Raw genomic sequence first — 25,311 nt, forward strand, 5'->3', positions numbered from 1 at the left:
GCTTGTGCACCCAAGTAGAAAGACAACTTCCTCGGTGTTAAAGAGTGTTAAAGAGCGTTTACTTAGTGATTCACAGAGCTGTCAGCTGCCTCAAGCTCCCTCTAAACCTCCTCACTACCATCCTCTGCTTAATTAGGTTAGTTCATCCAGCTCTGTATGATAAGGCTCTGTAATTATCCCCGGTGTCCTACTGTGCTAGCTCCTTGTAATTCTGTGAACTCTACTTCTATTTTTGAAAGGTAACCCATGGCGGGATGTAATTTGGGATTTAGTCCATTAAATAGGTCTGAACATGATGGAAGGTGCTCAAACTAACTGACTTTATACTTAAAATGTGCACATTTCCTCCACTTTTCCTGATGAATTTATTTTGATATGTCAAATTAAAGAGCAGTTAAAAATCTTTTGCTAGCTTCTAGTGCCGTAAGTTCCCACGTTGCTGCAGTGATGTAGAAGTTTACATCAGGTTGTGGTCAGTACACCACGAAGTCACTGTTGGGTGTGTTTACAGGCACAACGGAGCACACTTATGGTGCACTCCATTTGCACTTGGTTAGGATCTCTAAGTTCCCAGTGAAAAATGTTGGCTTAAATGCCCCCTGAAGTTGGATTTCCAACACAGAAAATCGGAGGAACCTCACCAACCCCAACCTCAAAATCCAATATGGCTGCTGTGTGCATTAACAGTAGTGAAAACTGCAGTAATGAATATGTTTATTAGCATTGGTGTCCAACTGCTCTCCATGGAAATGTTGGTCTGGTTTTTGTATGCACAAAATACAGTGTAATGCGTCATTATCAACTGGTATTGCAAATAATGGCTACCCTGGCCAGAACTGTTATTGTTAACAACATCTTGGTTTTCTGACTTGTGCTGGAATATGATCAACTCGGGTGTCACGTCATTCCCAGCTCTGACCTCAGACCTCTGACCTTCAGGGTAAATGGAACGCAGCATCAGGTCCAAAACAGACGTGAAACTTTTAACCAGAAAGGGCAGTAAAATGTTGTTTCTCAGCGTGGTGTTATATTATTCTTAATTATTTCAGATTTGATTTTGCAGTTTCATCTACTGACACGTTTACAGAATGTTTAGCTTGTTATTTACCTGATATTTTATCTCTGCAGTGCTGTGACCTGGGCTACCATGCTAGCTTGGCACGCACCCTCAGGACCTACTTATCTGCCGAATACAACCTGGAGACATCACGCCACGAGGGACTGGATATCATAGAGAACGCGGTGGACAACCTGGATTCCCGCAGTGACAAGCACAAGATCATGGATATGCATAACCAGGTGTTCTGCCCTCCAATGCGCTTTGAGTACCTGCCACACATGGGAGATGAGGTGAGATGCTTTGAACGCTGCAGATTTGAAACTTAGCACTGATATCTCTCACTGACTAAAGTTTGTTTTTTACTACAAAGTGCAGTTTAAGCTGAAGGTGGATCTATTTTGTCTTCTGTAACCCATGTGTCCTCGTCCACCCCCTCAGGTGTGCCAGGTGAGCGCCCAGCAGCCTGTCCAGACTGAACTCCTGATGCGCTACCACCAACTGCAGTCTCGCTTAGCTACGCTAAAGATTGAAAACGAGGAGGTGAGGATTTATGATGGTCCTGTGTCTGTCCAGCACCCCCCCACCACCTTCAGCCCCAACCCCCCAAAAAAACAGAATGCCCTGTTTCATTACCCCAGAGCCAAGTAGGAGGGCCACATCACCATCTGTTCTCATTGCAATTACTCTCCAATGACCCCTCACTCAGCGGGAGGTGAGCATATATTAGGATTGTCACAGCGCCAATGTTATGTTTTCTATGAAGTTCTTTATGACATAGTATATTTTGTGATGAACAGAGGACTTTCTCATTACGAGCCGCCGACACAAAGGTGCAAATGGAGGTGATAATAAGCAGAGCCTGTTAGACTCTCCTGTGCCAGTGGCTCTGCCTCTTTCCTGTCTCCCCGTGTCTTGTGCTCTGGAGGATAATGGACGAGCCCTGCCATTACTGGAAATGAGCTTTATCAATCTCAGCCCTAAACAAAAAGCCTCCTTCGGTAATTTCACATACAATTTGTATCTCTGCCAGGCACTCTTCAATTTCATGTCTGAGACTGATGTATGCCTGAAGTGCAGTTGCTCTGAACTGATACTGGGATGCTGCTTGATGTCACTTCAGTGTAATTCCAGGTCGTTTATTGTTCAGGGGTGAATTTGTCTTTGATATAAATACGCTAGTGCTGTAAATCACTCACTCTTGCCCTTGAAATTGTCACCAGTTACTTTGGTTCCATCAAGACTTAGAAAAAAAAATAGCCACGAAAAGGAAAAGACTTAGTAAGATCTGACACTTCATTTGTCATCTTCTTTCCTTTCTGTTTTCCCCCATCTGCGCAGGTGAGAAAGACCTTGGATGCCACCATGCAAACGCTGCAGGACATGCTGACGGTAGAGGACTTTGACGTGTCGGATGCCTTCCAACACAGCCGCTCCACTGAATCCATTAAGTCTGTGGCCTCCGAGTCCTACATGAGCAAGCTGAATGTAGCCAAGAGGAGGTCGAACCAACAGGAGACCGAAATGTTTTACTTCTCGGTGAGTTCACGTCATCATTTTGATCTGTCTGTCCTTCCAAACTGTTAATTGCTGCCAGCCTGCTGCAACCTCCACTGTTGTGCTGCCTTCTAAATCAAGACATCAGTCATCATTTCCACATGCTCTGAAAATAGAAATTAAATTAAAACTAGAACAGATTGAATTTATGCTGATTTGAGCGACGCTGAATTGTTTGACTGGGCTCGTGTTACACCGGATTAGTGCTGCTGCTCGCTCATTGTTGCCTTTCATCTCTCTGTGTAGAAATTCAAGGAGTACCTGAATGGCAGTAACCTCATCATTAAGCTGCAGGCCAAGCATGACTTGCTGAAGCAGACACTAGGCGAAGGTAAGGAGTCTTTTTCTCTTCGTCTGTCTTCATCTATGACCCGCAAAATGCTGCCACAGCTCTGTAAAATGTTATAATGGTGCAGGTGTTATCTAATAAGCAGCAGGGAATGAGGTACAGGAGACGACAATATTTTAGGGAAGCAGGAAGGAAAGAGGAAATTTGTGCTGATATTCAAACGCAGAACTATCACACCAAAAGCAGACCACATCTACTTTGAGGTATCCATTCCCGTGAACTGGCTCACAGGTTGTAGACTGTGGGTATAAGCCTGTCATTGGTCACCAATTTTGTTTTCAAAATACCTGTTGCTATGTAAGACTAGTCTCACATAGCCAGACCTATATCCAGACTTCATTTTAGAGCTGTGTGTGAAACAACAACCACTGGGCCAGCAAACTACATGGTAAATGGGCTGCACTTGTCTAGTGCTTTTCTGGTCTTCCAACCACTCAAAGTGCTTTTACACCATGTCACATTCACACATTCACACACTGGTGGCTGAGGCTACCATACAAGGTGCCACCTGCTACTCAGTAACCATTCACACACACTCACACACTGATGGAACAGCCATCAGGAGCGATTTGGGGTTTAGTATCTTGCCCAATGGTACTTTGACATGCAGGCTGGAGGAGCCAGTGATCGAACTGACGATCTTCCGATTAGTGGACGAGCCACAGCTGCCCACAAACCTAAAACTAAAAGGTCTTTTAATGTTTTGGCATTTTCTTTTGCAGGGATGTTCCATCAGAACAAGTTCCTCCTGACACTATTTTTCAGGGGCACAGTTGCTGCATCCTGGGCTTAGCGCCACCCAAGATGAAATATAAACAACTGGGAACACTTTTTCCCACTCAAGCTCCTTTCCCACTGGATTAAAAATTCACTAACATCTGTAATGGGAAAGGTAACAATTTGCATTCACTCCCAGGACAGATGACTCTGCAGCAGGCACGGGTATTTATTGACTCCAGCCCTGATTGGCTTTGATAGGCAGTGTTGGAAATACAACACTGCCTATCTGGATTACTGGATGCTGTAATTTTACCCCTACCAGCACAATGAAATGACACACTGCCACAAAATGCTGCCTGTCTCAATATAAGCAATGCTCTAATATCATTCAAAATTAGTTGGCGCTGAGTCTGAAAGAGAGACTGAAGTAAAAGAAGTAAGAGATACAAAAAAGAAGTAACCACTGTAACATATTCACTGGCCTCCATGCTGTTTTCTACAGTTACTAACCTGTTTTCCAGCCCGGTGGTGACACATAGGGAAAACAAAAACAGAGGGGCGTAGGCCTACTTATCTACTGCAGAGCCCTGTAAGTGGCCCTTGTCTACGGCCAGTGGGAAAGCAGTCTATCGCCTATTTTTAACAGGTTTTCTAACATTTAAAAAACCTGCATACACGTGCTAATTTTGGTGGGATAGGGGTGGAATTATGATGGGTTCCTCCAGCACTGACACGCAGCGGGATGGGACTAGCTATGTGAGACTACCATTCACCTTTCCACTTAATTCCAATGGTTTAAATTATTATCCGGTTGCTCTCTGCATGGTGAAGCCGCAGGGCTGTAAGGGAAAGGCTTTCCTTGGCCCCTAGCTTCCATCGGCCCCTCCCTTCCCCAGGGGTCCCCTTGTCACCTCAGCCGTGAACAGTTTACGCCCAATCAATCAGCAGGACCAGACCCAGGCCCGTTTCTGCAGCTGCTCCTGCATTAAGGGTTCACCTTATAGAGAAGGGCATCAGGCACAGACAGCTGTGGCCTTGCAACACACATGAATATTTCCACATTAAACACCTTGGATTCATTCATTCATTCAAGTCTTCACTTAATAATTGATTTTGTGCTGTCGAGCTTTCAAGAAGTCGACGTGATTCTCTCTGTGGGAAACAATGAGCTGCATGCTTTTGCACTCATAAACACACACATTTTAGTTCATATCAATCTCTGGACAGATCGGTTTGTATGTCCATGGTGGAGCAGCTGAGAGGGTGTATGCACACGGCATATGGCGTCTCCAGGTACCACCCGTGTTTAATTATTCAGGTGATCAATCAGGGTTGCGTCGTGCTCATTAGCTCATTGCTTCACGCCCAAAATGGCATGTTTGTGTATGCGTGTGGGTGTTTGTGAGCATGACAGAGGGAACAAGATGAGACTGGTGAGTGCCACATGGCGTTTACATCTTGCTGCATGTATTAATAAAAGCATAATGTCGAGCACTGGCACCAGACAAGATGGTGCTAGGATATCTGCCAGCCCTTGTTTCCCAGATAAGGAGTCACCATTTTCCTTATTCAGTCAGTTTGATTTGTACTTGTCTCCTTTTATGTTTATATAATAGATATCTCTCTGCCACTGAGGGACTCTGGCAGTTTGTGTGATGAAATTAGTGGAAAATCAACCAAGAGTTTTTGCTTGAGAAGCTCTGTGTAATTTTGAGGTTGGTTGGTCAGAGGTGGACAGAGGCTATCACTCAGAGCAATGACGTCTGGGAAATGTGCTGTTGTTTATCCACATGAATGCTCCAGAGATCTTGTCCCATCTGCCAGAATGATGTGCTGAGAAATGGGTTAGCCTTTGCTCTCTCTGCCCATTGTTAGATGGAGTAAAGAAATAATGTTGGAATGCTTTGGTGCCATTGTTTCCCTTTTTTGTACATTGACTGCCTTCCAGTTGATAACCCAGTCAGACAAAGACACACTCTTGTGCTCAGTTCATAAAGAAAAGCTGGGGCGTTTTTGAATTAACCGGCCGAAAGATGTGTGTTATCAGAAACATAAACGTTGATGTATTCTTAAATGATTCAAAACCAGTATGAGCTTAATCATGACTTTCTAGACTGTGGTTTCTTTATGCATATGCTATATAACATGTGCATGTGCTGTTGGAAACCAATAACAAAAGGCTCAGTGAACCAGCACAGACATCCCCAACATATACACACTGCAGCAGCAACCCCCCCTTTCTTTGCTTTGCGAGGAGGCCTATAACCCCACAGGGTCCTCCGGGTCCCCTGTGGTTTCAGCGACGACTGCTCAATAGCTTTGTCCAATGAATGGTGTTAGCACTGCGCCATTCATCTCTCCCTCTCAATAGTCGTGTTGTGTCTCATCAAAGCCTTCAGTGATGGTGGACACTGGAGTCTGTATAATATGTACCACAACGATATAACATGTGCCTCTTGTGTTGCGTTGTGTTTCCACAGGGGAAAGGGCCGAGTGTGGAACTACAAGGTATGACGTCCTTTGCCTTTCAGCCATGACACATCTGTTTAAAGCATGTTGGGTTTTTTCCCTTTATGTCATTAGACTATTTAAGAGAAAGGAAGACAAAAGCATGCCAGTTGAACACCCAAACAGAAAAATATATATTTAAGAAATTATATACATTAGAAAAATAGAATTGTTGTTGTACGTTGATTAGATTTGAGTACACCGCATGGCAACATTGCAGTGAATAAATGTCAAGCAGTGTCCAAACAATGGCCATGCTCAGTGTGATATTAGGACATAATATTAATATTAAATGTATAAAAATTGGCAGGAAGTGGCCATGGTTTTGCATTTTCTATTGTCCTTTCCAAAAATGACATGCCCTCTTGCACATACAACATATTCCTATTGTTTCTTTAATAAAGGATTGTCATAAATGTTAACTTTTAGCTGTACCTCGGTTAACATATGCATGATTTTCTTAACACATTTTTGCATTTTGATATAATAGAATAGAAAACATGTGATAATAAGTTCCAAACGATGACTGTATATAAAGATGGACGATGCGCCTCGACTTCCTTTCCCTGTACAAAAATGAAGCCAAAATATCCTGGTTACTGGTGTTGTCATATGGAGCCAGAGTCTGTGCAGTAGCTATCGGGAAGTGGGGCTGGGGTATGGAGCTCCTACTCATACGCCTGTCCGACCTAATCGCAAGCTCACTGATCGTCACATGCAGCTGTTAATCATGACATCACACCCCCTTTTGTAGCATCATATAACTAATTTAAAAAAACATTTTGAGCATGTATTACTGTGATAAAAAACCCTAAAATTACAGAAACCATCTTTGAAAAATGTTTTTTGATGTGTATTTTGATATTTTAGTTTGGCACCTGTCCGATTCGTCAACATGGAGAGGGCGGGGTTTATGACCTGTACTGCAGCCAGCCACCAGGGGGCAATACAGATATTTTGGCTTCACTTTTGAGGAGCTGTCATGTCATTCATCTTTATATGCTGTTTACGGTTCCACAGTGTATCAGTACATGATATGTTTGGATTGCTTGTTGTCAACTGGCAGGTGATTTATTGGCCTTGTTAATAATGTTTATTAATCTGTGCTGGTTTCTTTTTAGTAAGTCAAAAAGTGTTTTACTGAAGATCCACACTTAGAGTTTTGTACAGCCCACCGGTAGTAATTAAAAGCCTGACTTTTATCATGCATCACTGATAAAAGACATTTGATGAAACATCTCATTTCGAGTTTTCTTTTTCCATTACTTCACTTAAACAGAGGTTTTTTTCAGCGATCAAGCGATCATGTTTTTTCATACTTGCTTTCGAACCTCCTTGTTTGGTTCGACAGTTTTCACAGAACATTGTGTTTTTGTACCTTTTGTCCATCATTTCACAGGCCCCCCACCCTTCCCCCTAAACCACAGAAAATGCGGAAGCCTAGGCCGCGATCCGTGTATAACCATAAGCTGTTTAATGGCAATATGGAGACCTTCATCGAGGTACCTCTGGTGGTGGTGTATGACTGAGCAGCCCCTGTGGCGCAGGAGGGGAAGACAGCTAGAGCCTTTGCTGTCATTCTCTTCCTCACTTTGGCCTTCTGTTCCTCCCTCTTCCAGCTGCCCTTGATCACAATATAACGCCTCTGTTTAACCTCTAATCCTCCTCCTCCCTTCCGTGGTTCTGCCGGTGCAGACAGAGCGGCAGTCAGCTGTCTCTTTATTCCCCTCCAAAACAATTTGCCATCTCTGGCTTTATTTCTAAATCCAGTCACTCTTTAGACAACTGAGAGGCAGGAGACAGCAGTGGATCTGCTTTGTCCCTCACTGCACCCGACCCTTTACTGCATCTCTGTAGCTTTCCTATCGCCGGTCCCTGTGCTTAGCCTTCTTTAACCTCCAGAGGGGTCATTTGTCATCTGAGCTTTTCTAACTCTGTGCTTCTCTGCCCTCTCTTCCTCTGCTACTCTGTGCTTTGCGGCTTTCTGTCCCAGAGGAAGAAGGAATGCCCGTACCCGCATTCAGGTACCTGTGTTAATGGAGAGTATAGGTCAGGGCACAAGGGCGCTAAAACTTTCAGACTGATAACAGAAATATACTGGCTACTGCTTGGGCTAAACTTGCATGCTGCTATTTTCATAACTGTTTTTAACTCTGTGACATCAGGTTATTGATAACAGTTGCTTGTGTTGTGGATGTTTTGTTTAACACTGCTCATGAGATTAGTCTAATAAAATGTTTATGAGGCATTAGGATGTTTATGAGGCATTAGGTTTATAATGGAAGCATTATACTTCTCCTGTTTTGCATATCTTTAATTAAAGTGAATTAGAACAGGATTAGTTATTGTATGTATTGATAAGAGAATACTGCATGTTTAATTCCTTATTGAGACATTGTGTAGTTAGTAATGATGCTGTTTTAATGGTACACAAAACACTATGTGTTGCTTACTCTTTTAGTTATGTATTCCATCGTGCTATTATTTGTCTTGCCTTGTCTGTATTTATTTATCTTCTGCATCATTTTATTCAGGATTCAGGTCAACCGATCCCACTTGTTGTTGAAAGCTGTATCAGATACATCAATCTATATGGTGAGTCTCACATTATGTTGCTGTGATTTCTGCGTGAGAGTGAAAGGGCAGGAAAAACAAAGCAAACCATGAAGTCCTTTGAAAACTCCTTCAGCCTCATAAGAAGTGACAGCAGCTATTGGACGAGCCAATCTATTTCCACAAATAGCCGCAGGTACAGAGACTGACCTGCTCCGCTCTACACCTCCAGTCTCTGAGGCGCTCAGCTGCCTGCCAGTGATTTGACAAGCTCATAACAATAGATCACACACGGAGAGTTTTCAAAGTCCCATTGGTCTTGGTTTTGTCAGTTCAGCCAACCACCCCAACCCTCTGTATAACTCCTCCCTGTCTACCTTCACATCTGTCTTCAGCTCATTGCTGTAGCCTGCAGGCCTTTCCCCTGGATCTGGACCTAATGAAACTCCAGAAAACTGATTAGGAGCCCTCTAACTGAAACCATATGCTGCAGCCTCACTGAGGGGCCCTCTCATGGAAAAATACGCATCTCCCTTTATGACTAGATTACATTTCCTGCTCTGTGTTATGTGTTTCCAATGGGCTTTCGTGAAGCTGGCACTGGGGTGTGGAGATAATGGTGGCTAGCGTAACTCTGAATCTCCAAATTCTGGGTTGTATTTCTTTCAGGCTTGCAGCAGCAGGGCATATTCCGCGTGCCAGGATCACAGGTGGAAGTCAATGACATTAAGAACTCATTTGAGAGAGGTGAGTCAAAGACAAATGGTGTTATATTTCCCTTTGTTAAAGGTCCAGTGTGTAGGATTTAGGGGGATATATTGACAGAAATGGAATATCGTAAGTATGTTTTCTTTAGTGTATTATCACCTGTTGTAGTCTTTTTGTTACCTTTGGATGAGCACTTGTATCTACATATTCAGCCAGTCCTCAGTCCTCATGTTTCTACAGTAGCACAGAAGGGACAAACCAAACACGGGGTCTAGATAGGGACGTTCATATTTTCGCGATGGCCCCTTCACAGCGAGCCAGAAAGCATCTGAAAAGACAAATTTTTAATGTGAAACTGCTTTATTTTACAGTGTTTTTACCAGTTTAAATCAGCATGTTCATTTGTTTTGGAGAGGAGGAGATCTCCTGCTCAAAACCTCCTTAACGTCTGGATCTTGAGTTATCAGAGAAAATATGTGAGCACACATTAGCAGGTGCTTGGCTAGCGGCCTGTCTGCGATGAGCCAACCAGTGTTGGAAAAAGAATGATTTGTATCATGAAACTGCTTTATTCAGTGTTTTACCAGTTTCAATCACCCAGCCTGTTTGTTATGGAGAGAAAGAGACTTGCAGATAATTTGTCCCGTGGTAAAAACCTCCTGAACAGTGAACACTGAAGGAATCCTAACCAGGAGTTCACGCTTGGCACATGGGAGAAGTTTCAGCTGGCTGCAGTCTGCAATCCTCACAGCTAGATGCCGCTAGATCCTACACACTGTTCCTTTAAATGCGATAAACCCATCAAATGTCAGCACTGAAAGCACATGTTTTTCTTTATCAGGTGAGGATCCCTTGATTGATGATCAGAATGAGCATGACATCAACTCAGTGGCAGGGGTGCTGAAGCTGTACTTCAGAGGACTGGAGAACCCCCTCTTCCCAAAGGAGCGCTTCCTGGACTTTATCTCTACCATCAGTGAGTCACGCACAACACAACACAACACAACACAACACAACACATTCAAATCCACTGCAGCCGTGAGTGGACTGGTTGAATAGAAAAGAGGAAACATACCTCGCAGTTTCGTATAAACTCAGCTCTACTGTGGAGGAGAAAGGCATGTGGCGCAGCACATGGAAGCAATCTTAACAGCAGGGCTGATATTTAACAGAAAGCCAGTAGGAAGAGGAGAGTGTGGGCCACATCAGTCTGCCGTGTGCGAGATCACCACAGAATCATTTCCCCTGCTGTTTCTACAGTAATAGTTTGATCACTCAGTGTGCCTTAGGGGTCTGGTGAAAGGCAGGAGGGGGGCATCTATTAAAGTGTCAAATAACAGTTTTCAGAATCTCCTCTGCTTTTGCTTTTGCTCCCTTTGATCAGTTCTCTTTTTGCCAGGGTCTGGTATATGTTATAATTCAGTGGACAGTGCTGTTAAAAGCTGATGCCAACGTGTATAAAAGTTTATTAGCAATATTTGTCTTGTTTATTGTGTTTTAAATCACTGTTGTTATACCTCTATGTCTCTGTCCTTTGTGTTTCAGAGCTGGAGTCTGGAGCTGAGAGAGCGCATCACATCCAGCAGATCATTGTGACTCTTTCTCGCACCATCATAATCGTCATGAGATACCTCTTTGCTTTTCTCAATCAGTGAGTTTGCACTGCTATATTTTAAGCCACAGGTCTTGGTGTACACAGACGAGCATGAAGATGAGTTTATTTTTTGTACAGACAACAGTGATGTCATTTGATATTAAACTTAAATATATACTATGCAGTTTATTTGCAGATTCAAACATAAGTAATCCCTCTCAATCATCACTTAAGACCCACTAGAAGAGTGAGGTGGTGTATTTTTCTGCAGAGACTGTGCCCTGGGCGTGTACCCCCACAGTCGTCAGGTGTGGTCACAGCTTTAAAAAAAGGTAGCCAGCAGGTGCCAGACCATAAGCAGTGTCCGCCCAAGAGACACAACACCAAAAAATCCCACAAATATAGCGAAGTGAAACACCAAACGGGAGCGAATCTGGAGTTAGCTTTTACTTCAGTCCTTCTTACACACAGATCGTGCTATAAGGCCGCTATGAAGTTCCTTCTATACGCCTCCTTTGCATTTTTACACAGAATCAAATGACAGTGGCATCATTCCGCTCCAGTGTGTGATTATACACTGTATCTGTGCTTTGCAGAATCAAAAGAGGCATGATGGACATGAAAGTAACACACCAGCATCAGCCTCGAGTGTGACATATAATATACGCGCTGACATCACTTTCTAAACAACAACAACAATGGCATTAACGTGTCCATAACAATCATTTACCATACCTGTTATATGGCAGCTGATCTGATGCTCTGCTCAGAGGGTAAGGAGCTCCCTGACCTCATTGTTTTCCCAATTCCTGGACATTTACAGCCACTGTTCTTCTTCATTGAGTTAGCTGCTAATTGCTAATTGCTACTTTTTAAATCTCCTGTGGTGGGTTACACATATTACGCATTGCCAAAATGTCACCCACGATTCCGTCCTGCAGGCTGTCCTGTTTATATGGACACAATTTCGGGGCTGTTACTACCTCCTGTGGCGTATTAAAGGGTATACATCATACTTTATGTACAGCACAGTGAGTCAGCATAACAGCGCTATTCCCGCCTTGAACAGGCAGTGTAGAAGGGGCTTTTGACTTTTGCTGGTGAGTGTATTTACAGAAAGAAACCAACAATCCTGCATAAACATTTAATTTTACTTGTAAATGTAATTCTACTGGGGAGAATCTATGCTGAAGAAACAAAATAGCTACAGTCAGGTGAAAAGACAGGATCCAAAAATATAAATGAAAAAAAAAAACACCTGCTGTTTATTGCTACATCAGTCTGCAGCATTTTAGGAGTTATTTATGTGCTCGGAAACTCATGCCTCGCTGAAGTAGTATACCTGTCCTCTTATAATGGATGTTATTAATGTGCCTTTTACCGGGTTTGCCTGCAGAACAAAGAGTTTGATTTCATAGCCCAGGTTTTACTCTGCTCTTTTTTTTTTACCCCCCTTCAAAGTTGGAGCTGTTCCAGCTGTGGTTTTACTGCACAGCCTCAGCTTGTTGATAATGTGCACGGGCTGATTATGACTTCCTCTTGCAGCACTGAATGATCTGGTTACCCAGAGTGGGTTGTGGCATGTGCTGGCTGAGTCAGTTTGTTTAAGGAGGTTGGCTAATCAGAGTGCTTTTTAAGCAAATGTCTGACTAAGCTATGCAATGAGGCACGTAATACTGTATGTCAAAACTTGAATTCACTCGAAGCCAGACTGTGACTCTGTTAAGATGTGTCTGCGTCATACTGTTGGTCATTTCCAGATGGTATGGACTTGATCACTTAAAGCAGCTATAATATTTTTTTTTTCAGATATACATTTTTCTAACAATGGTGCACATACACTACTTGTATGTTGCTTTGTTTTTCCAGCCAACAACTTGTCTCTTCTGGTCACTCTTGTTTTTGGCTGCAGCAGGCAGCAATTTTCAGTGTAAGAGCTCTAAAAGCCAGTGTGCACAGCGTGCCCAGCAATAAACAACAAATTTAGCAAGTAGCTGGTGATTACAGTAGAGCATTTAGCAGCTAAAGAGTCAGATATTTCCCTCGGGAGTTAGTGGAGACGAAAGACAGAGCTAAAATGAGATATTCTGAGATATTTACCGACTGACCAGAAACATGACTCCAAATGAATGCTAATGTTGCTCCTCGTCTGCTGGATGTATAAAGATGCTGTTTGCACACACACATTTGTCATTTCAGCTTTGAAGAAGATAATATGTCAGTACTGGATTCACAGCTTGTGGCCAGAACTCATTTATGTAGGTTTAGCAGTGTAATAACCAGTCTAACGATATATGACATTATTTATAATTCAAAGTAAACAAAAAGGTGAGGTCTTCAAAAGTATGCTTTCATGATACCACGTGTTAAAAACAACACTATTAACATCATCACATGTGTTGGTATGTTTTTAGGGACTATACTTTTTAAGTACCAACACTGTGTGCAGTTTAATTGTATCAAAGTTTAAAATTTGGTATCATGGCAACATTACAAAAGGGTAACCCAAGCACAAAATGCAGAACAGTAATGTCGCCTTATCTCTCCCAATTTGATCGGCGGGTCTTTTAATACAGACTACCACCAGACAACAACTTAATCGATACAAACAGTATTTATGTTGTTACCTGATGTTGTTAAGGTTGTTTCCATCATTAAACTCACAATGCCCCCCTGTCCTGCCCCTCAGTCTCTCCCAGTACAGTGACGAGAACATGATGGATCCATACAATCTGGCAATCTGCTTTGGTCCGACCCTGATGCCAATCCCAGACGGACAGGATCCTGTAGCGTGCCAGGCACATGTTAATGAGGTCATCAAGACTATCATCATCCACAATGAACTCATCTTTCCCAATCAGCGTGAGCTGGACGGGCCGGTGTATGAAAAGTGCATGACTGGGGGAGAGGAGTACTGGTGAGTATCGTCAGTGAATACATGAACAGTTATGTTGAGACTACAGTCCAAAGCTGTGTTATTTTATATTATGTTCATGAAACTAGTATTTGTTGTGGTCTACTCTATATAGTGTTGAGTTTCTCTGTTCATTTGCTCCAACAGTGACAGCCCACATAGTGAACCAGGAACTATTGACGAAGCTGACAATGGAACTGAGCCACACACCAGTGATGAAGGTCAGTACGTCTTAGTTGTCATTTTTCATCTATTATTTATGGAGGGGCTTTGCTATTACACAGGTTTGTCCCCAGGGATGGCAGTGTTGGTCTGTTTGTCAGTCTGGTCCAGACTGAAATACCTCAACAACGATTGGATGGCTTGCCATAAAATTTGGTGCAGACATTCATCATGCCCAAAGGATGAATCATTCTCACTCTGGTGATCCTTTGACTTTACCTGTAGTGCCACCAGCATGTTGACATTTGTGGTTTTGAGTGAAATGTCCTGACAACAGTTGAATGGACTGACAAGAAAATTGGTAGATATTCATGTTTCCCTCAGGATATGTTTGTGATTTCCTGACTTTCCATCAAATGCCAGAATCAGGTCAGAATTTCAATTTGTCCAATGCTCTGCTTTGTTACCAAATACCTAAAAAACTAGCAACATAACTAATAGTCTCTGTAGCTGCACTTTGTGTTTAGTGTTAAGTTACAATTGTTAGCGTGCCAACTAGGGGTATAAATCACCAGTTTCATCAGGTTACGATATTATATTGATTCTTTGGACCTTTCTGGAAGAAATGTTTTCATTTTAACCCAAACCAAACTTCTCCAAACAGCCATGAAACAAAATCATTTAACACTTGTATCAAAAGCTCAGTAATAACAACAGCAACAATAACAACTTTGTCAGAAACAAAGCAGTTATTTTTTGCTAGTCACACATTATTAGCCTAAGCATATTTACATTGCATTAGCCTAGTGGCTAGCAGACTTTTCCCCCACTACTTGTACCTTAAAAAATGACATGTAACAGTATTATTTTTCTTACTCACTGTGGGTTTAAGTCACTGCATCTCCTGACAGAAATGCATGTTTGAATTTCAGCCTACGTGCACGTTTTTTCAGTCGAAAATTGTTAAAAGTCGCTAATACCAAGAGTTGCTAATAGTACTGTGTGAAGTGAGAAGTTAATAGGATGAGATGCCCGTCCAGATACGCAACGTTACATCTTGTTTTATCTTTTTTTTTTTTAAGATTTTTTTTGGGGCATTTTCAGCCTTTAATGGATAGGATAGACAAGTGTGAAGGGGGGAGAGAGGGAGTGACATGCAGCAAAGGGCCACAGGCTGGAGTCAAACCCAGGCCTTGTACATGGGGCGCCTGCTCTACCACTAAGCCACCGACGCCCCACGTCTTGTTTTATCTTGTTTATGTTCGGCATGTGATCTTTCTGTTGACCTGTATTTTCTCCGAAATCCTGCTTGCCATCTGCCGCCCACTGTTTGACGGAGACAAAGACTTTTAAAATAAAAGCGTGTCCTGAAGATGACGATATGGATCAATGTTTTCACTTTGCACCGTTGACACTGGATCGTTGATCGCTTAATTGATATATTGATCCAGATGGCCAAAAATACTGATTTATCTATACATGTCTATTCTGAATGTTTGAAACTTCAATACTCATTTATCACATTATCGACGCACCGCTACCAGCTATGCTTTCTCGCTCAAACTTTGTTGACTACCGCCATTTTGCTGCTCTCTGCTACTCACTAAGAAAAGAAAAATTATTATTGTCATGTTATAGCCTTGTCATATTTATCTTGTAATCAAAAATTTTAACTCCTTAATTGTCATAAATATCGCTATTTTTTTCAAGTTATTGTATCAAAGTTGGAAATTCCAGTATCATGGCAACACTAATGCATACGCAGAAACCGAAGATGATGAACTTGACATGTTACCTTCTAAACATTAGCATGTTGGTATGCTGACCCCAACATTTAGCTCAGAGCACCACTGTGCTTGCATACAGCCTCATAAAACCACTAGCATGGCTCTTTATCTTATTTGTTCATGCAGCCCATTCTCCTGATTTACTATGTTATGTTTGTAGCCATATAAACTGTCAGTCTCGACTGTGTGCACTGTAGTTATTATCAGAGCTAGAGGGGATATGTTACCATTATTTCTTCTGTACAGCACACTTTTAGACATGTTACCATTTGATGTTGACTTTAAATACTGACTATTGAAAATCAAAGACAAGTCACATCTTGGCAAGCGGGACATGGATTTCACATGAGAAATATGTGATGTGATTTTAGGAGTCTTGGCGGATAAGAAAGCTGTGCAGACTGACCTTTTTTATTAAGTGCTTTTGACTGAGGGGTGAGTGAGGTTTGCGCTGCAACAGCTTATGATTGCAGAGGCTTATGTGATGTTTGAAGCTGAAGGCAAGTTGAGTAAACAGTGTTGGCATGCAGCACTGCCTCTTTGATCTGTCTTTCTGTGTGTGTGTGTGTGTGTGTGTGTGTGTGTGTGTGTGTGTGTGTGAGTCTCCCTCCTCTCTCTCTCTCCCCCTCCCTCCCCCTGCTCCCCTGCTCGCTCTTTGTTCAGTGTTAGTCAGCAATTCTCCCGAGACTTTCTCCTTTGTGCAGTATTTCCCCAATTCTCCTCTGAGCTTTGAATGCATAACTGGGCCAGGCACAAAAGCCAAAACACGAGTAATACACAGAATAATATCTCCTGTGCTGTCTGTGAAGAGTCATTGAACAGGTCTGTGAAGTATGGAGTGTGCGAGGTCAGAGCGGGGTAACCCTGTCTTTTAGCTCCATTTATGTGCTGTTGGCTGCGCGTGTAATGACTGCTGACCCTTTCTTTCTGTTTTTGCTCTTAGTTTAAGAAGACAACAAAGCCTGATTGCCTGCTGTAGGCTCAGCTCCTGCTGGCCTTAATGCTGAGAGAATCTTATGTGACATTATGGGCTCTGCTGTTGCACTGTGGTGTCTGTACTCAGTTCAGTTGGTGCCCTTTGTCAGCAGTTCAGTTTTCATGATTGACGTTGGTGTCATATTTAGAGCCAAGCAACCACTGTGTACAGTTTCTGTTGTCATTACTTCGGAACTGAAACCAAATTTGGTTAAAGCTGTTTTTCATCTTTATTCACTCACAACTATGTCATGTCTTTGCACCCTTTGGGAAAGTTTTTCCAAATAAAACCAATCAGAGGGGTGCAGAACTGGGGGTTCTCTTGGTGAGAGCTGATTGCTGTAACCATACAGTTAACTCTGACTGACCCCTGCTGGCTGACATGTTGAAATACACTGCAGACAGGCAAATTCATTCTATTATATCAGCTTTGTTGTGATCTAAAATAGTTTCCATACAAGTAAATAGTAGTGGCTGCCTGTCAGTCACGCAATAATTTGTTCACTACTTACTGGAGACACACATTTGTTGTATTTCGGCTTTGTTACTCTGTAGTATGTCTGAGTGGTTTACAATGTAAACTGAGGCATCATGTACTGAATCATAGCAATAATGTTAATGCAGCAAAGATTGAATCAGAAGCACATAATCATTTTTTATTCATGTTGTATTATACATATATATTGTACTTGAGATCCAGCATTGTGAATTATCTTGTTGATTTCAGCCATTTTGGGTTCATTAAGCAGCTGACTAAGCTTTTTGTTGATGTCTATTAATGTTTTCAGAGGTGGAACAGATCGAGGCCATCGCTAAGTTTGACTACGTGGGACGCACTCCCAGGGAGCTGTCCTTCAAAAAGGGAGCGTCCCTGCTTCTGTATCACCGGGCGTCTGAAGACTGGTGGGAGGGCCGCCACAATGGCGTGGATGGCCTCATCCCCCATCAGTACATTGTAGTCCAAGACCTGTAAGTGACAGCAGAATGTGTCCTGGTAGCTGTTGTTTATTGTGTGTCATGTAATTCTCTCACTTACATTTCAAACTGTCATCAGTGAAGCTGATAACATCACACTAAACTGTTGGGTTGGACAAAGTTACTCTTAATTTTCCTTTAAAAATGTTATCACTGAAGGTGTACATGCATGTGCGTCTGCTCTTTCAGGGATGATGCTTTCTCAGATAACCTCAGCCAGAAAGCAGATAGTGAAGCGAGCAGTGGACCTTTGCTGGATGATAAGGGTTCATCCAAGAATGATGCTCCGTCACCATGTGAACAGTCACCAGATTACAACTTTGGAGGAGTCATGGGGAGGTGGATACAATAAGAATAGCACTTTTCTTCGTTTAAAAGTTCTCCTGAGTGTTGTTGAGGAGTTATCCTGTTTGACTGTTGGTCTGATCTGATCTCTCTACGCAGGGTAAGGCTACGGTCAGATGGAGCTGCAATCCCACGTCGCCGGAGCGGTACGGACACCCACAGCCCAACCAGAGTGGCAGACACTCCGCCGCGCGCTGCAGCCTGTCCCAGCAGCCCCCACAAGGTATCCATTAGTAAGGGTCGCATGGAGAGCCCAGAAAAGAGGCGACTTGGCACCTTTGGCAGTGCAGGAAGCATCAACTACCCAGACAGGAAGACCTACCCTGAAGGCCACCCTCTGAGACCAGTGCCGGGGGCCACTCGTCACAGTAGCCTCGGGGATCACAAATCGCTGGAGACCGAAGCTCTGGCTGAGGTAAGGTGGAAAATTCAAGGTAGAGGCAGTGGAAAAATGATACCAGTTGTTTATATGTATCTGTTTGGTGGCTCTGTGGTCGCAGCAGCACACATGTCAGGCAAATATAGCATTTGAAAGGATCTGGAAGGTTTGATAGAACAGGGCCAGACCCCCCGATGTAGCTGTCAATCTGAGAGCAGCAGCTGGGACCTGGAGTAAATGTCAGGGCCAGACTGCAGCTGGGTGATAGACACCTCAAGGACACAGAGGCCTGGAATTGAACAACAAGCTAACGAGCACTGAATGTTCAGCACCAAATTGTCCTTTTCAGCTAATGGCTGCAGCCATCAGATCCAAACATGATCAAAACATCAAATGTACGGCATGCACTTTGGAAGGACGGTACACCTGGAAATCAAAAATACATATTTTCTCTCTTACCTGTAGTGCTATTTATTAATCTACATTAATTTGGTGTGAGTTGCTGTGTGTTGGAGATATCAGCCGTAGAGATGTCTGCCTTCTCTGGAATATAATGGAACTAGATGACACTTAGCATGGCGATATAGTGGGCAGTTGTAGATCTGTAGAAAGAAAATAGTTCCCACATGAAACTGCTCACAACAAGGTCTGTGGATTATCTTGAGTAACCGCGTCATGATTTCTGGAAAGAGACATCGCTGTTGACTTCTTCAAATGTATTTTTTTTGGCACTTTGAGCACCACAAGCTGAGTGCCATCTGGTTCCATTATATTGGAGAGAAGGCAGACATCTCTACGACTCATATCTCCAGCACGCAACAGCTGACACCAAAACAATCTAGACTGATAAAAATCATGGGTAAGAGGAAAAATATGTTTTTGTGATCTTGGTCATTTTAACTTTAGCTTGAACTGAGTTCTCATGGGTCATCTGTTGTTTTGTAATGTGTTGCAATTTTGCAAACCATACTGCTATCACCGCGGGGTGAGCCTGTCCCAGCTGGAGCTGGAGCTCCGGGGGGGTTGGGGAGCCAATTGAAAGCCAAGTGGTGCCTGTAAATGTAGGAAACTGAGGGGAAAATGGTCTGCATTATTGTTGAATTACAGTTACAAGGCTGTCACTCACAATCACATAGGTATGGCCCTTTAAGTGTCATTTTTAAAACTCCTCATGTCTCTCTGACCTGGCTGTTATTTTTAACTGTTCTGTCTTCCTCATCATTATCCCTCCTCTACCAGGACATAGAAAAGACTATGACCACAGCACTTCATGAGCTCCGTGAACTGGAGCGACAGAACACAGTTAAGCAGGCTCCTGACGTGGTCTTGGACACCCTGGAGCCCATGAAGAACCCAGTTAGCTCCGAGCCCGGCAGCCCTCTGCACACCATTATGATTCGTGACCCAGATGCAGCCATGCGCCGCAGCAGCAGCTCCACCTCTGAGATGATGACCACCTTCAAACCGGCTCTCTCTGCCCGGCTGGCTGGGGCTCAGCTACGCCCCCCACCCATGAGGCCGGTGCGCCCTCCTCCTAACCAGCACCGCTCAAGCAGCTCCAGCTCTTCAGGGGTCGGCAGCCCTGCCGTAACTCCCACTGAGAAGATGTTTCCTAGTAACAGTACGGCTGCTGGTTCTAATATGAATGCGTCCAGTGATGCTGGAGATAAATCTGGTACCATGTAGCAAAGGTTGAATCCGCTAGGTGGGAAGGTTGTTCAGCTTCCCAAGTCAGGGGAAAATTGATGGAAATGAGTGCTGATGTGTGAAAAGCAGATATGGATATTTTCATCTCTGTTTTCTGCCTGACTTAATTCATATAATTCAGGAAGCTCTTGAAGCGAGCCTACAATACGTTACCATGGTGATAAAGCGGCGGAAGAAGCTGTAGAGGTGTGATAGCGTAACCCTCAACTCTCTTTGAAACTTGATTTAACTAAAGGAAATGTGTATAAGAATACACGTGTTTCAGTTTTACCTCAGTTTCAACAAGAAAATCTGTGGCCATGTTCTCGTTTCAGAGATACAGTGAATGCAAGTGAAGCAATACTTGTGTGACATTTCGTATTTCTACCCAACACACGTTGTCCAGCTGATGTTTCAGTCACACCTACTGATGTGCGTGAAACACCTCATCTGGACGGCTGCAAACATTCAGGCTAAAATACCATGTTTGGTTGCCGGGTAGGTCGCAGGCCTTACGGCTGTACATACACACTTACTTGAAGTCGCCATGCTTTCTGTTTGTACTATAATACAGTGGATGTTCAGCAAAGTACAATAACAACTTAGTGACATTATATACTTCTGCATGTGGGGTTTGGAGGAAATAAGGAAAAGTAAAAACTTGCATCATTAAGAGATTTTTAATGGTGCGTGATTTTCTCATATGGTCATTGTAAGCATAATGTAACAGTTTGAAACCTAATTTAATGGAGAAAAAAAGTTTCAGATGTCGAAATATTTGATGAAGTAAAACATGGGGATGTTACAGTGTTTTATTTTAAATCTGCCATGTGTGTGGTACTGTCCACTACTAAAGATAAAAGCATCCTGGCATGAAGATGATCCCTGAAGTCTGAGACATACTAATCAGAACTTATCCTCCACCATCATGTACGGGGCAGACTTAACATGTCTGCCTCCATGTTATTTTCTGTGTCCTGTATATGAAATGCAGAAAAATAATACGTCAACTAATGTGGGAAAACCTGTGGTAAACCTGTACATAATATATAGCTAGTAATTTTTTAAGTGTTAATCTTGTACAGGCTAATACAAAAAAGGCAACGGGTCAGCTGTGAATGGCACTTAGAGTAAAGAAATCACCTTTTTTTTTTTTTTTCTTCAGTAAACTCCAAACATACTCTTTAACGGTATAAAATAGAGTTCAAATCTTGTACTGTGTGCTTAGAATGCAGTTTGTAATTGTACTGTAGAAAACGGATCGCTGTTGAACGAACAACAGAGGCCCGAATAAATGTTTCCTCCATCACGTTTTTGACACACTCGCCCATTTTCACACAAAACCTAAACTTTTGCCTCTCCATGTCTAATTCAGGCGATTTTATTATTGCATAAGACACATGGAAAAGTACCCTCTGATGGTTCCTCTTTAAAATTTAAAATCTGATACACACCCAGAGGAACCTGCGAAGTAGATGTTGTGACATGCAGTTATCACAGCTATCACAGTTTCCTTCCTTCCTTCCTGCCTTCTTCTCGCCCTTGCTGACAGATGCAGTTTTGCTCTGACTGTTTCTTTCGTTGGGAGAAATATAAATAGAGAACATTTCAGTGTTTATATCTACTGTACCTCTTGTCATTCTGGCAGCTCTAGTCCAGAGACCTTGTTACCCGCATCCCAAAGAGCCTGCTCTCTTCTGCATGTTTTGCGCTGTAATGTCTTGACTCATACTCTGCGGCAGTTAAACGATGGCTGTATGTGGTGCCTTGTCTTGGTAAAACGCACAAATTGACTCAATATTGGATGTTTGATTTTTTTTTACTTTAAATAAACAGGCCTTAATATTAATGGGGATTGGGAATGATTAATAAAGCTGCTTGTTGCAGTTGCTAAAATAGAGGGGAAACAATAATGCTTGATTGAGTAAAATAAAGTTACATAGCATGTGAACCAGGCTCTGATCCCACTGTCAACTCTGCAGTCAGTCTGTACATTATGCAGTGTCACTGAGATACATGAATATTTGCTTGTTGTCAATGGATTGATTCTTAAGAGCAGATAGCTCCTACAGCCAGAAAAAGGCAATACAGCATTTAAAGTCAGTGCACTCACACCCTCTGCTGGTTCCTGCTGGTATTGCCTCTTCCTGTGGCAAACCAGTGGACACCATCACCTTTACATGGGCATTATGATCTGGAGCTAATATAACAATCACTAAGCTCATTTATATAAGTCTATACGTCTGTCCTGGTTACAGTTTTGCACCTGTCGAAATCTATGAAGATACAAAAAAAAAAAAAAGCGTATACGAAGAAAGCACACAATTTCAAAAGGTGAAATGATCATCGTTATATTTAACTAGACTGTTGTGTTTTTTATTTATAGACACTTGTGTAAATGGAGCAGAAAATTTGAGTGCCTTTTGCGCACAACATCAATTTTTATTAGACTTTTATATTTACTTTTTTTTTTACTGTAATATGTTGTCTATTAGTTGTCATGTTTATTATTATAAACTGAGGTTGCTTTTTTTATCTTTACTTTCAATTGCTACTTGTCAAACCACCACAAGGAATACATGGTGTAAAGATACTCCTGTCATGACCTACAGAAGAATCATCATTAAAAATGCTTGTTTGTGTTTGGGGTGATCGCTGATGAATAGGAGTTATAGAAACTACTGTAAACGCGATCTGCTGGTGAAGTTCAGTAGAATCATCTCAGAATATTTCTCTCATTTTTTTTTTTTTTGTTTTCCATGTGAACTGCCTGTGCTGTGGTTGAGCCGTGACTTGCCATTTAGCTCCTTCCCTTCATTGCAGTATTGTTGGAAACCACAGGACTGATACGAACCCTCTTCTTGCAGAGGTTGTAAGGCACCCGGTGCGCTGTCCTTCCCCCTACATGTGATGTTACACAGACATTTTCTCTCCTGGAATGTATGCTGAAATGGGTAACACTGATCGTCTGCTGACATGAGAGGACAAAAGAGGACGTCACAGTAAGAGAGCAGACTGTCATGTCGTGAGGACCGTGAGTGTGAGTTGCTGTCACACTGTTTACCTTCTCTTTAATTGTTTGTCTAGTGATGCTGTTTGTTGATGAGTGTCTGGTTGGTTGAAACCCTGTGATGTAATGTACACCATACCACTGACTGGATGTTGAAAACCCCCGCATCCAAATAAAATCATTATTGCTCTGTGATCTGGATGTTGTGACTGAGTCGTTTTTGAGTTGTAGCGTTACAAGGGGGGTCTGGAATTCAGTAGATTTAAAGGTGAATCACATCATAGAAATTTAAAAGTTAACAGATACTGTAATGGATGCATTTTTTTCTGTTAAGCCCCTGAAAACCTGGTGTAAAAGTATTTCTCTGAAGCATTAAATATTAATTATTAAAGGGACAGTTCATACCAAAATCAAAAATACATACTTTTCCTCTTACCTAGTGATATTTATTAATCTAGATTGTTTTGGTGTGAGTTGCAGAGTGCAGGAGACATCAGCTGTAAAGATGTCTGCCTTCTCTCCAGTATAATAGAACTAGATGGCACTCGGCCTGTGGTGCTCAAAGTGCCACAAAAATACATTTTAAAAACTTAACAGCAATGTCTCTTTCCAGACATCATGCGCCAGTTACTCAAGATTATCCACAGATATTGCTGTGAGAAGATTTATGTTGGAACTATTTTCTTTCTACCCTACTACACCTGCCAACCATACTACCACACAGAAGGAAGCGTGCATCTTACAGCTAGCTCACCTAGCACTACTTAGCTAGTTAACCTTACAATTCAGCCGAGGAGGACGCCATTGATGACATCTCGCGCTGTCACGTGCCTCTTGTCCTTGTGTAGATGGTGATACATGGTTGGTGGGTGTACTTTGGTAGATAGAAAATAGTTCCTACATGAAACTGCTCACAACAAGGTCTGTAGATTATTTTGAGTAACTGGCGCATGATCTGTGGAAAGAGACATTACTGTTGAGTTTTTCAAATGTATGTTTTTGCCACTTTGAGCACCACAAGCAGAGTGCCATCTAGATCCATTATATTCAAGAGAAGGCAGACATGTCTACAGCTGATATCTCCAACACTCTGCAACTCACACCAAAACAATCCAGACTGATAAACAGCACTACAGCTAAGGGGAAAAATATGTGTTTTTGACTTTTGGGTGGACTGTCCCTTTTAAATAAGCAACCATTAAATAAAGACATACTTGCAGTAGTTATTAGAAAGCTGTGTTTACCCTTGTAAACAATTGGTTAGATGTGAGCTGATCAGAGAAAAAACAGGCATTAGCAAATGCAAAATGAACTGGCTCAAAATCACAAGAATAACTTTAATGGTGTGTGTATCACAGTCTGTAGTTCATGCTGTTGCCACATGATGGAGAAACTGCAGCAGAGAAAGTGTTTGATAAACACGAGGGCTACATGTAGAGCGTGCAGTCAGCACTCCGTTGATTACCCTTTCAGGATTAGGGGTGAGCGTTGTAGTGATGTTTTGCATAAATTAGATGATTACATCTCCCTTTGAAATTGACTTTCTAGTCCATTGGTCAGAGAGTGTTACACCACCAGCTCACGCCGACAGAGCATCAACAAAATTCAATTTGTTCCACCTGACAAACCTCTGTTCAACAAGAACATGTCAAACAAGCAACTGTGTTCACAGTTTTCATTAGTCTGGAAGGTATACCACTTATTAGCAAGTAATGATCTGCTGGAAGTGTACTTTTAAAGAGTTCTGTGTTTAGGTGAGCAGAACTAACTCTTTAAGTTGCAAAATCATTCTGGGAGCTCGATGTCTTAAAGGTCCAGTGTGTTGGGTTTAGGGGCATGTCGTAGCTGAGGTTGCAGAACTGAAACTTTCCTGTGTACCAAGCTTGTGGGAGAACTACGGTGCTGATGCGAAAACGTGAATGGCCCCCTAAAGCAGGGGCGTAAATAGAGACAGTGTGGTTGCACTGGGGCCTGGAAAGTGGGAGGCCCATAGATAAAGTGGGCCCTCCAACAAGGTGCTGGGTGGAGAATG

At 42.5% G+C, this 25,311-nt stretch overlaps 1 protein-coding gene across 2 annotated transcripts in view; it reads left to right on the forward strand.

The window, feature by feature from the left end:
* The window catches only part of srgap3 (SLIT-ROBO Rho GTPase activating protein 3), an 83,878-nt gene extending 60,411 nt beyond the window's left edge, over positions 1 to 23,467 (forward strand). Inside the window, exons 7-22 of one of the 2 annotated variants that reach the window (XM_049579297.1) lie at positions 1,129 to 1,350; positions 1,499 to 1,600; positions 2,399 to 2,596; positions 2,861 to 2,945; positions 6,164 to 6,191; positions 7,591 to 7,693; positions 8,726 to 8,786; positions 9,414 to 9,491; positions 10,294 to 10,428; positions 10,998 to 11,103; positions 13,736 to 13,963; positions 14,108 to 14,181; positions 17,673 to 17,853; positions 18,049 to 18,198; positions 18,304 to 18,619; positions 19,823 to 23,467. In XM_049579297.1, coding sequence (XP_049435254.1) covers positions 1,129 to 1,350; positions 1,499 to 1,600; positions 2,399 to 2,596; positions 2,861 to 2,945; positions 6,164 to 6,191; positions 7,591 to 7,693; positions 8,726 to 8,786; positions 9,414 to 9,491; positions 10,294 to 10,428; positions 10,998 to 11,103; positions 13,736 to 13,963; positions 14,108 to 14,181; positions 17,673 to 17,853; positions 18,049 to 18,198; positions 18,304 to 18,619; positions 19,823 to 20,269 — 2,514 coding nt within the window. In that variant the 3' untranslated portion in view covers positions 20,270 to 23,467. Of the gene's footprint in view, positions 1 to 1,128; positions 1,351 to 1,498; positions 1,601 to 2,398; positions 2,597 to 2,860; positions 2,946 to 6,163; positions 6,192 to 7,590; positions 7,694 to 8,184; positions 8,216 to 8,725; positions 8,787 to 9,413; positions 9,492 to 10,293; positions 10,429 to 10,997; positions 11,104 to 13,735; positions 13,964 to 14,107; positions 14,182 to 17,672; positions 17,854 to 18,048; positions 18,199 to 18,303; positions 18,620 to 19,822 lie in introns of both variants that reach the window. The other variant, XM_049579307.1, reaches the window with a different exon arrangement.
* The last annotated feature ends 1,844 nt before the right edge of the window (positions 23,468 to 25,311 follow it).

This window comes from Epinephelus fuscoguttatus, linkage group LG1 (genome assembly GCF_011397635.1).
Source record: "Epinephelus fuscoguttatus linkage group LG1, E.fuscoguttatus.final_Chr_v1".
NCBI classification, from domain to species: Eukaryota; Metazoa; Chordata; class Actinopteri; order Perciformes; family Serranidae; genus Epinephelus; species Epinephelus fuscoguttatus.